This window comes from Balaenoptera borealis (genome assembly GCF_965194805.1).
Source record: "Balaenoptera borealis genome assembly, chromosome: 3".
Taxonomy (NCBI): domain Eukaryota; kingdom Metazoa; phylum Chordata; class Mammalia; order Artiodactyla; family Balaenopteridae; genus Balaenoptera; species Balaenoptera borealis.
This window is the reverse complement of record NC_138866.1, coordinates 86,454,532-86,467,017: the sequence shown is the minus strand read 5'-3', so window position 1 is coordinate 86,467,017 and position 12,486 is coordinate 86,454,532. Positions and strand designations below refer to the sequence as shown.

The 12,486-nt window shown below is 41.1% G+C and overlaps 2 protein-coding genes across 8 annotated transcripts in view; one reads left to right on the top strand and one right to left on the bottom strand.

Annotated features, from left to right (window-relative positions):
• FRMD5 (FERM domain containing 5) overlaps positions 1-5,586 on the top strand; it is a 410,262-nt gene extending 404,676 nt beyond the window's left edge. The window contains exon 15 of one of the 2 annotated variants that reach the window (XM_082388787.1): positions 419-5,586. In XM_082388787.1, the coding sequence (XP_082244913.1) occupies positions 419-433 (15 nt within the window). In that variant the 3' untranslated portion in view covers positions 434-5,586. Of the gene's footprint in view, positions 1-21 lie in introns of both variants that reach the window. The other variant, XM_082388790.1, reaches the window with a different exon arrangement.
• A 108-nt stretch (positions 5,587-5,694) lies between these two features.
• Positions 5,695-12,486, bottom strand: part of WDR76 (WD repeat domain 76) — a 63,854-nt gene continuing 57,062 nt past the window's right edge. For all 6 annotated transcript variants that reach the window (XM_082388778.1, XM_082388780.1, XM_082388781.1 and 3 more), the window contains one exon: positions 5,695-7,248. In XM_082388778.1, the coding sequence (XP_082244904.1) occupies positions 6,993-7,248 (256 nt within the window). In that variant the 3' untranslated portion in view covers positions 5,695-6,992. The remainder of the gene's footprint in view (positions 7,249-12,486) is intronic.

Sequence of the window (12,486 nt, the reverse complement as noted above, 5' to 3'; positions counted from 1 at the left end):
ATTTCTTTCAAATCTGAGCAGAGTGGGCATCTGAAGGGACCACCACTACAGCAGCAGCAGCAGCAGGGGTGGGGTAAGTCTGTCCCCTTAGACTAGATCCTAGTGGGCGTCACCATGAGTTTTGTATAATGAACTTACTTAGACTTCTGTGGCGTTTTTTTCTGAAGAACCTCAAGACTTTTATAGTGCTCCAGAAGCATTAGGTGAATTCAGTGGTGCCAGGGATAGAACTGTCAGAAATGCAGGACTAAGTGAAGTTAACAGAGCTAAGGTACCTGAGAGACTGTTGAGATCACAGAGCAGTACTTATTTTGTACAACACCCTCCCCCCCCAAAAAAGACTATTTCAATTTATATTTTAACAACAAAATGTTATTTTCTTATCAATTCATATTTTGTTTTTACTTTATGGATTAAGAAAAATAGAGCCTGACGCACTTAAACGATACAAGGAAGAAACTGATCCTGAGAATGAAAAGCTTCAGAAAATAGAATTCCAAGATCAACAAACAGCCTGGGAAGGGACCAGGAAAAGAATCTCTTTAAATAGGAGTTCTAAGAGATGCCTACAAAAGAAGGTGAATGTGGCAGAGACCAAGACTTAGATGTAGAAATACTGCCCCCTAGCGTCATCCTCTGCACTGGGAAAATGAAAGTTGTAGGAAAGCACTTGCCATCCTTGCCGAGGGGAGCCGTGGAAGCATGCAGAAGCGCAGCATGTGGAGGGTGAGTGTGGGGTCCGAGGCCCGAGCTCTGCAACTTTTACAACCACTCACACACAAGATCTTGTTTTCATCTCAGGGAGAGATTTCTAAGTCATCTGGGGCCTGAGGACTTATGTAAGGACAGTCAGTGGACATATTCCTGGGACCCACATTAACAGTGGAGCAGCTACTGACACCCTATGATGCTGGGCAGCCCCAAATGCAGAAGAAAATGAGTCACGTGTAGATCTGCTTTCCCCTAGTCTGTCCTCTGAGACGGCAGAACCATGTCCACATATAGAATCGAATAGCCATGGAATAAACGGAGTTTTTCCTTTTTTAAGGTTGGGGGTGGTGCTGTGTTTCGAAATTTTAATTGCCCTTTTATCTAGACCAGGGGTCGGCAAACTTCTTCTGTAAAGTGCCAGATAGATAGTAAATATTTTTTTATTTAGGTTTTGTGGGCCATACTCTTTGGCAACTACGCAACTCTGCCATCTTAGCACAAAACAGCCATAGGTAATACATAAACAAAGGAGCAAAGCTGTGTTCCAATAACATTTTTATTTATAAAAACAGACAGTGAGCTGAATTTAGCCCACAGGCTATAATTTGCCAACCCCGATCTAAACAATAAAACTGCTCCTTACCAGTGTGTAAGCAGAAAGAGGGTCAGCTCTGCTCCAATTCCTGACATGTGTTAAAGATCCGGGATCATTTCCCAGTAGAGGCACTGGGGTTGCTTGTGTAAAGGGTGCTCGAACAACCAACCAGCAAAGAGATGTCTGATGCCAAGATGAGCAAGATCAAGCGCTGGAATGCTAAAACGCAGCCAGAATCTAAGCATGGAGGAGGGCCTGTCTGATCATTTCCATACCAGCAACAATTTGGGCAGAATTACAAACATCTAATTTCAAAGTGACAAGACAAAAACAGAGGGAGATCCTAGTAAAGATCAGGGATCGCTTAGAACCAACTAGCCACTGCCACTTGTCATCTACACAGGAAAGGCTTTATTAGCACAGGATTGGAGTAAAAAGTAGACTCAGAGAAGAAAAGGCTGTCAGGAAATAGGGGGCTGGTTTTAACCTGGATATCTACTGTCTTATGCAACATAGCAGATTACCTTTTAGTGTAGTGTTCCTACCTCAGTCTGTAGAATATGGTGTTTCTACGCAGTGAGTGATAGCCTCGACTCTGACCTTTCATATTCACATTAAAGACAGATGCAGTATTCCATATCCTGGTACGTACTTGTGTCTAGAGTTCTAACAGTACAATAGTCCATACCACTTCCTACAGCTGGATTTTGCTCTCTGAACAGAGACTTTTGGGTTATTTTTTTCCAGGGCTTATCCCACAAAATACAGATAGAAAAGTTTCCTTCAATTTGCTTTTCAAATAGTGCTTGAATAACAAACTTCCTTTGCTGGTGACTAGTCTTTTTTGGTATCTCCCCATTATTAAAAATTGTTCAAGTTTTTAACCTGATTTTACTGTGTTCCACTATGTCTCCTATTTTCTCTCAAAATTAGTTTTGATCTCATTGTAGAAAAAGCAGTGGTTTCCACAGCTTCATCTATCAGAGGAAATAAAACTCTTACTAAAGAATAGTGTACTGCATCTTTAAGCAGTAGAAGGTAAACTACCTGCAAATGTGAATTTCTTAGTTTCATTAAAAAAATATATAGTTGTTAACCTTTTGTGTGCCAAAAATTCTAAGTTACATTTTCCTTCAAAGCAATGTACTTTTTTCTACATATGCAGTATGTAGTTAGCATAAAATCATTGGTGCCATGAAAATTATTTTTAAACGTAAATAAATATTTAAATATCATAGAAGAGTGGACTCTTTTTTTTTTTAACTTACAGCCGATCTCACTTTCTCCTCCTTAAAATTAACAACACATAGATAAAAGGATAATAAAAGGATACCAGTGGGATTTACACAGCTGACTGCTGTCTGCGACTGGAATTATTTAAAATAATCATTTTGTTTGTTTACAGCCATCTATTATCCTTGTTCTTTCCCAAAAAATAAATACTATTAAGAACTTAGAAGCTGTAAGTGTGGAATAATTTTGGAGATGAATTGGACCACGTTTTTCTGATGAGGAAAACCAAGAAATGATTTTCCCAAGGTTACACACAGTCTCAGAGCCCAAAGGAGAATCTAGATGGTCCAGCTTCTGCACCAGTGTTCGTAAGCCTGGAGTAAGAGAGAGAACAGCAAACACTTCCTACGAAGGGAACAGAATGATATCACCACTACAATTACAAACCTCATATTTACAACTTAACAACATACATTCCTTTAACACTATCTCATCTGATTCTGTAACCATCACTCTGTGGCTATGGACTGGTAATGGTCTTCTAAATTCCATGAGGATAAAAGGTGAGACTAGGGTCCACTGTACTAGCTTATTATCTAATCTTCCTATTTTCAGTTCTACCTGCCCTCCAACCCTCCATTCTGCCACTAGATCATCTTGCTAAAGCACCGATCAGGTTATGTCACTTACTTCCAAATTTTAAGAGGTTCCTATTACCTTTAAAATGATATCCAGGGACCTCCCTGGTGGCGCAGTGGTTAAGAATCCACCTGCCAATGCAGGGGACACAGGTTCAAGCCCTGGTCTGGGAAGATCCCACATGCCGCAGAGCAACTAAGCCCGTGCGCCACAACTACTGAGCCTGCGCTCTAGAGCCCGCGTGCCGCAACTACTGAAGCCCGTGTGCCTAGAGCCAGTGCTCCACAACAAGAGAAGCCACTGCAGTGAGAAGCCCGTGCACCACAACAAAGAGTAGCCCCTGCTCACTGCAACTAGAGAAAGCCCATGTGCAGCAATGAAGACCCAATGCAGCCAAAAATAAATTAATTAATAAAAAAATAAAATGATATCCAGTGCCCTGTCCCCGGGGAAGTTGTTTTTTTTTAAATGACAGGAGTCTCTGCTTAAAATGATCTGAAGAGTAAAAAAGCGTGAGAACCACTGGATGCGAGTGGTTTCCCATGATCCTACAGACTTAGAGCTACAGCCTTTTAAAAAATAAATTTACTTATTTATTTATTTATTTTAAGCCTGGTGGTGCGCAGGCTTCTCATTACAGTGGCTTCTCTTGTTGTGGAGCACAGGCTCTAGGCACACGGGCTTCAGTAGTCATGGCACATGGGCTCAGCAGTTGTGGCTCATGGGCTCTAGAACGCAGGCTCAGTAGTGGTGGCACCCTGGCTTAGTTGCTCCGCGGCATGTGGGAGCTTCCCTGACCAGGGCTCGAACCCGGGTCTCCAGCATTGGCAGGCGGATTCTTAACCACTGTGCCACCAGGGAAGTCCCTATAGCCCTTCTTTGGATAACTAATGACGACTCAGCTATGCACACATCCTTTCAAGGCCCCTGCTTAGGGTGCCTCAACCACAACCAAGCCCCTCTGCACCTGAACACACTTCTGGTTTTAGCTCATGAACAGGCTTCCTCTACACACCCCTACAACATGCTGATGGAGTGGAGTAAAACGCGCAAAAGATATTTTTAAAACATTTCCTTTTGCACAGCTTCCATTTTAGAAAAACATACCTTAAGATGTTTTACTCCTTGCTCTGTGTAACTGTGCTAAATATTATCTTCCTCACAAAATTCCACCTTTTCATTTGAAAAGTCAAACATTTACAGCCACATGAACCAGAATTATGGGTCTATGCTGTCTTAAAACTAAAACTCATTACTGGCCATCAACTCTGTACTAACAAGGAAAAACAAAAGTACTAAATCAGAAGGGACAGCCTAACAAACGAGACGCCTAAGTTTTTGGAATCTGAAGACAGAGTGCATATACTTCTTCCGCTCAAGTTTGATACAGAAGGCACATGTTTCTGCCCTCCTCCTCTTCTCATGTACTGTACACTGACTGAAAGTATTTAAACCTTTGTATCCACAGCCCTAAAGCTCTCTGCTTTCCTGGAGAACTACCTTTGCAAAGTCTTCTCTGTGGAAAGGTTAACTCAAAGGACAGAATACTAAAATGGGTCTTAAGCAATTCAGATTCTATCAGTTCCTAATCATTTGCAGTCTCTCTTAGTCTGACCAAGTCTCCATCCACCCCAAATGAGATCATCTCCTTCCTCCTTAACGTCACATTAAAAAAGGTCAGGCATCTCAAAGAAAATAACTACAGGAGAATTCAGAGCTTACATGCTTATGAGATGTTATAAAGGCCAGCTAACAAAAAAGGTTTATCCGGAAGGGAGAGAGCAATCATAATACACACATAATTACAGAAGCCACACAGCTTTAAGCGAGTCTCTGGGAGAAGTGCCCTTCACAACAGAATACAGTTTAAGGATGTCCTAAGGGAGGCAACTGTCCTTTACGTGCTTTCTAGATTTAAACAACTGCTCTTTTATAGAGCTTACCACCAAGAAACAAGTCCCCCACTCACTCTCCTACTCTCCTTCCTGCACCGCCTCAAGAAGACAGAACTCTGTTAAGTAGAATAGGATATAAATAGCACAGCTTATGAAGCTACAGTGGCAAAAGAAACCAGAAAAGTGAGAAACATCAAGAATTTGCTAACATTTAGTGCAGAAGCCAGGCAATTAGCACCAAGTATACCACCAAGTATTCAAAGCTTAAATGATAGTACTAATTTGATCGAGAGTAGTTTTCAACATCTTAAAAGAACAACTCCCACAGAACTAGCCACTCTAGAACCTGTAAAATTAAGTGGCGTGGAAAAGGGAAAGGGAGCCTAAAGGTTTCATTTACTATTTCCAGGACAGTTTAAATATACCTCAACCTCACATAACCTTACTTTTTGCATTTCATAAATTAATATTTCCACCTTGCTTATCAATTCCTGTATACATATCACCAAGAAAACAGAGAAATCCTATTCCTTCTAAACACCCACAACCTATTAATAAACTAAGCCTCAAAACTTATTTAGACTTTAATTACAGAGAAGGAAATTATTTAAGAAAAGAATGTTCAAGGAAATGATACACGTCACTTTATTTCTGTGATATACAATTATGAAAAGATAATATTTCCTCTTAGAAATCAAACATATTGCTGAAGCTATTTACAACAGGCTTTCAGTAGTAGTTTGGCAATGAAGAACAATGGAAAAAGTTGGATAGGTAAGGTCACACAGTAATATTAGTCACTGATTTAGTAATATCCAACAACAGACACATTCAAATTGCCATAGCTTCTGAAAAAAAAATTTTTATGAAGAAATTCCAAAAATGGTATTTCATAACACTTCCCCAGGTTATTGAATCTCCTCTGGAGAGTTTAAAGACAGGGACAGATAAGGCTGTCTATGACTTTCTAAGTCAGGAGCTTTTACTTCTTTAACCATGACCCACAGTACCACAGTAATAAAGAAATACATTTTACGTCAGAATATACGTATGCATGTATACCTACAAATATGTATGCATATGGAACTAAGTTTCACAAAAGAATACTTACTCTAATTATGTTTGCTATTCTTTACTATTTCTCTCCTTTTCATTTTTGTAAACACTGTTCATGGCCACTTAACTGATTTCACGTGAACAGCTACAAACCACAGTCTGGGAAACACTGGTCTGAAGGTAATCTCATACTGGATTACAGCAATCAGGTAGATCCAAACCCTGTGCCTACAAGCCCTGGGATTCCTTGGCTGTGTCTCAGGAGCCATGTAGAGGAGCGGGAGGGAAAGGGTCAACACACACAGACACGGGCCCTGCCCAAGTGAACCAAAGCTTCTCAGCAATTTCTTGGGATTTCATGTAAGATTTAATTTAGAGGCAAGGGGGAAAAAAGGTGCTCAGTTTAAAAACTCAAAAGTTTCAAAATTACTGAGTTAGATGACCTTTCAGGAGCCCTTCCAGTGTATGAGTCTAGAAATAAATATTTACTGCAAACTATTAAAAAAACCACAAATCTATATATCACTATAGAATCAAAACCACAAAAACAACCAAAATACTGATCACTCAAAGCTTTATAATTTATGTTAGAATTTCTCAACATTCTGCCTGATTAAAAGTGCTGAAGGCATCACAGTCTCCCCTTTAATTCCCTCGCCATCCTATAGAAACAACCTCCAAGGCTTCTCTCTTACTAAAAGTACCTTCTGCTCACAGTTCTTATTAACAAAGCAATTTTGTATTTGCTAAAAATAGAACATATTACCAAGTAAACAGACTAAGCCACGTGAATTACTGGGCTCCTTAGACACTGATTAATTTGAACAAATCGGTGTTGTCAAACCAAAAACTCCGCAACTTTCTTAATTCATAAAAACATGTATCCTCCCACTGGAGTTACCTCCAGCCAAAATATACCGAGTTGGGTGCATAGCGTTGATGGAACACACAGAGGCAAGGCATTCTCCACCAAGAAAAGAGTGCACCCACTTTCCTCTCTCATGGAAGATTTCCACTCGCCGTGGATGGGCCATGCTGCCGACTATGATACAGTCTTCTTGTTTAGGGTCCCACACAGCTTGGAACCTGGTCAGCCATCTCCCAGTAATGGTGTTGTGCCTAGTGAAAAAAAAATGATTTTTTTAAAGGACAGTAGTGTTAAATAACTCCAGGTAGCATGGGCAGAGGGTAAAGATGGCATTGCTCCTAAATGCTGATATTCTCTGCCAAGTTTCTTTTCATTAAGTTACTGCGTCACCAACAACCTAATCTCATCCTTCATGCAAGACTGAAACTCAGGACAGAGATGATGTATTCTGCATTTTTGAATCTCCAGTGCTGGGTATAGTGGTTTGTGCTCAGTGGATGGTCACTAAATGTCTATTGAAATGGCACCTTTTTTGTTCACTATTTACTAGCTCAATGGACTCCCCTCCTTTTTTTTAGCACATGCAAACAGAAGAAGACCTAGAACAAAGAAATATATAATCTAGGTTTTTGCTGTTTTAACAGGATCTGCTATTTCCCATATTTGTATTCCCCTAATTACCAAACCCTGAAATCATTTTATATTCCATACAACCTTAAAGTTAAAAATACATCTGGAGCTCAAAGAAGAAATCACAAGGGAAATTAGAAGCTATCTGCAGACAAATAAAAATGAAAACACAACCTACCAAAATCTATGGGATGCTGTGAAAGCAATAGTAAGAGGGAAATTTATAGCAGTAAACATTAGAAAAGAAGAAAGATCTAAAAATCAACAATCTAACTACACTTCAAGAAACTAGAAAAAGAAGAACAAACAAAACCAAAAGACAGCAGAAGGAAGGAAATAATAAAGATTAGAGCAGAGATAAATGAATTACAGAATAGAAAAACAACAGAAAAAAATAAATTAGGAGTTGGTTTTTTGAAAAGCTGAACAAAATTGACAAGCCCTTAGCTAGATTAAGAAAAAAAAAGAGAGGAAATGCAAATCACTAAAATAAGAAATGAAAATGGGACATTATAACTGATGTCACAGAAATTAAAAGGATTATAATACTATGGACAATTATACACCAATGAACCGGACAATCCAGAAAACATGAATAAATTCCCAGACACAGGACTTCCCTGATGGTCCGGTGGTAAAGAATCTGCCTTCCAATGCAGGGGACACGGGTTCGATCCCTGGTGGGGGAACTAAGATCCCACATGCTGTGGGGCAACTAAGCCCACGCACCACAACTACAGAGCCCACACACTCTGGAGTCTGCACGCCACAACTAGAGAAAAGAAAACCCACATGCCGCAACTAGAGAGAAGCCTGCATGCCACAACTAGAGAGAAGCCTGCACACCTCAACGAAAGATCCCGCATGCCTCAGTGAAGATCCCACGTGCTGCAACTGAGACCCGACACAGCCAAAAAATAAATTAATTAATTACTTTAAAATTCCCAGACACATACAATTTACCAAGACTGAATCATGAAGAAATAGAAAATCTAAATAGAACTATAACTAGTAAAGGGATTAAAATAATAACCAAAAACCTCCCAACAAAAAAAATCCCAGGACAAGATGGCTTCACTGGAGATTTCTACCTAACATTTAAAGAAGAATTAACACCAGTGCTCCTCAAACTCTTCCAAAAAGTTGAAGAGGAGGGAACATTTCCCAATTCATTCTGTGAGGCCAACACTACCCTGATACCAAAGCCAGACAAGGAACCTACAAGAAAAAAAAAAAAAAAAAAAAGCCTACTGACTAATATTCCTGATGAATATTGATGCAAAAATTCACAACAAAATACCAGCAAACCAAAATCAACAGCACATTAAGAGGATTATACACCATGACCAAGTTGAATTTATACCTGGGATGCAAGGATGGTTCAACATATAAAACTCAGTTAATGTGATATAGCACATTAACAGAATGAAGGACAAAAATCATAAGATCCTCTCAACCAGTACAGAAAAATCATTTGACAGAATTCAATACCCTTTCATGATAAACACTCAACAAACTAGGAATAGACAAAAACTGTCTCAACATAATAAAGGCCATATATGAAAGGCCCACAGCTAACATAATACTCAATGATGAAAAACTGAAAGCTTTTCCTGTAAGATGTGGTAAAAGGCAAGGATGCCTACTCTTGCCATGTCTATTCAACATAGTACTGGAAATTTGGTAGGACTAGAAAACTGGGTAGAACTAAAGACTCCACAAACACACAAAAAAACTATTTAAACAATTTCAGCAAATTTACAGGATACAAAAATCAACACACAAATATCAGTTGCATTTCTACACACTAAGAATGACCAATCCAGAAAGGAAATTAAGAAAACAATCCCATTTACAATAGCATAAAAAAGAATAAAATATTTAGGAATAAATTTAACCAAAGATGTGAAAGATATGTATTCTGAAAACTACAAAACATTACTAAAACAAACCAAAGAAGACACAAATAAATGGAAAGACATTGTGGTTGTGGACTGGAAGACTTAGTACTGTTAAAATGTCTATACTACCCAAAATGATCTATAGAATTCAATCAATGCAATCCCTATGAAAATCCCAATGGCATGTTTTACAGAGAGAAAAAAAATCCTAAAATTGATATGAAACTCAAGGAACTACAAACAGTCAAAATAATCTTTAAAAAGAAGAAGAGGACTTCCCTGGTGGCGCAGTGGTTAAGAATCCACCTGCCAACGCAGGGGACATGCGTTCGAGCCCTGGTCCAGGAAGATCCCACATGCCGCAGAGCAACTAAGCCCATGCACCACAACTACTGAGCCTGTGCTCTAGAGCCCGCAAGCCACAACTACTGAGCCCACATGCCGCAACTACTGAAGCCCGCGCACCTAGAGCCCATGCTTCGCAACAAAGAGAAGCCACTGCAATGAGAAGCCCGCACACCACAATGAAGAGTAGCCCCTGCTCGCCGCAACTAGAGAAAAGCCCATGCACAGCAACAGAGACCCAGTGCAGCCAAAAATAAAAAAAAAAAGAACCAAGTTGGGGGCCTCATATTTCCTGATTTCAAAACATACTACAAAGCGACAGTAATCATGACAGTGTGGTACTGGTATAAAGACAGACACTACAGACCAGTAGAACAGAATAGATCCCATAAATGTACATGTACATGGTCAAGTGATATTCAACATGGGTGCCAAGACCACAAAATGGGAAAAGGACAGTTTCTTCAACAAATGGTGCTGGGAGAACTGGATATCCACATTCAAAAGAATAAAGTTGGACAATAATCTTATATTATATACAAAAATTAACTCAAAGTGGATTAAAGACCTAAACATAAGACTTGAAACTATTAATAAAACAGAGAAGAAAACATAGGGGGAAAGTTTCAGGACACTGGATTTAGCAATGACTTCTTCGATATGACACCAAAAGCACAGGCAACAAAAGCAAAAACACACAAATCTACATCAAACTTAAAAACTCTGTGCATCAAAGGAAACAATCAACAGAGTGAAAAGGCAACCCACAAAATGGTAGAAAATATTCACGAATCATATATTTGATAAGGGGTTAATATGCAGAATACATAAGGAATTCCTATAACTCAACAACAACAAAAATTATGCAATTCAAAAATGGGCAAAAGACTTGAACAGACAGTTCTCCAACGAAGATACACAAATGGCCAACAAGCAAATGAAAAGATGTTTAACATCACTAATCATTAGAGAAATGCAATCAAAACCACAATGAGATATTACCTCATTAGGATAATCACTAACAAAAGAACAGACAGTAAGTGTTGATGCATATAAAGAGAAATTAGAACCCTGGTGCACTACTGGAATGTAAAATGGTTTGGCTGCTATGGAAAAACAGTACAAAGGTTCCTCAAAAAATTAAAAATAGAATTATCAGATGATCCATCAAAGTCCCCCTTCTGGGTATATATCCAAAAGAATTCAAAGCAGGATCTTAAAGAGATATCTTTACACCCATTTGTTCACTGCAGCATTATTCACAATAGCCAAGAGGTAGAAACAATCAAAATGTCCATCAACAGATGAATGGAAAAAGAAAATGTGGCAAATACATACAGTGGAATATTATGCAGCCTTTAAAAGAGGAAGGGACTTCCCTGGTGGCGCAGTGGTTTAGAATCCGCCTGCCAATGTAGGGGACACAGGTTCAATCGCTGGTCCAGGAAGATCCCACATGCTGCGGAGCATCTAAGCCCATGTGCCACAACCACTGAGCCCGGGCTGTAGAGCCCGCAAGCCACAACTACTGAGCCCGTGTGACACAACTACTGAAGCCCATGCGCCTAGAGCCCATGCTCTGCAACAAGAGAAGCCACTGCAATAAGAAGCCCGCGCACCACAATGAAGAGTAGCCCCGACTCGCCTCAACTAGAGAAAGCCCGTGCGCAGCAACGAAGACCCAACGCAGCCAAAAATAAATTAATTTTAAAAAATTAAACTGGAGATGGGGGGCAAGATGGCAGAAGAGTAAGACACGGAGATCACCTTCCTTCCCACAGATACTGTAGAAATACATCTACACGTGGAACTGCTCCTACAGAACACCCACTGAACGCTGGCAGATGTCAGATCTCCCAAAAGGCAAGAAAATCCCCACGTACTTGGGTAGGGCAAAAGAAAAAAGAAATAACATAGACAAAAGAATAGGGACGGGACCTGCACCAATGGGAGGGAGCTGTGAAGGAGGAAAGGTTTCCACACACTAGGAAGCCCCTTCGTGGGCAGAGACTGCGGGTGGCAGAGGGGGGAAGCTTCGGAGCCACGGAGGAGAGCGCAGCCACAGGGGTGCGGAGGGCAAAGTGGAGAGATTCCCGCACAGAGGCTCGGTGCCGAGCAGCACCCACCAGCCCGAGAGGCTTGTCTGCTCACCGGCCGGGGCGGGCGGGGGATGGGAGCCGAGGCTCAGGCTTCGGTCGGATCGCAGGGAGAGGACTGGGGCTGGCGGCGTGAACACAGCCTGAAGGGGTTAGCGCACCACAGCTAGCCGGGAGGGAGCCCGAGAAAAAGTCTGCAGCCACCGAAGAGGCAAGAGACTTTTTCTTGCCTCTTTGTTTCGCGGCGCGCAAGGAGAGGGGATTCAGAGCGCCGCCTAAACGAATTCCAGAGACGGGTGCGAGCCGCGGCTAACAGCGCAGACCCCAGAGACAGGCGCAAGCCGCGGTTATCAGCGCGGACCACAGAGACGGGCAGGAGATGCTAAGGCTGCTGCTGCCACCCCCAAGAAGCCTGTGTGCGAGCACAGGTCACTCTCCACACCGCCCCTCCCGGGAGCCTGTGCAGCCCGCCATGGCCAGGCTCCCGTGATCCGGGGACAACTTCCCCGGGAGAACG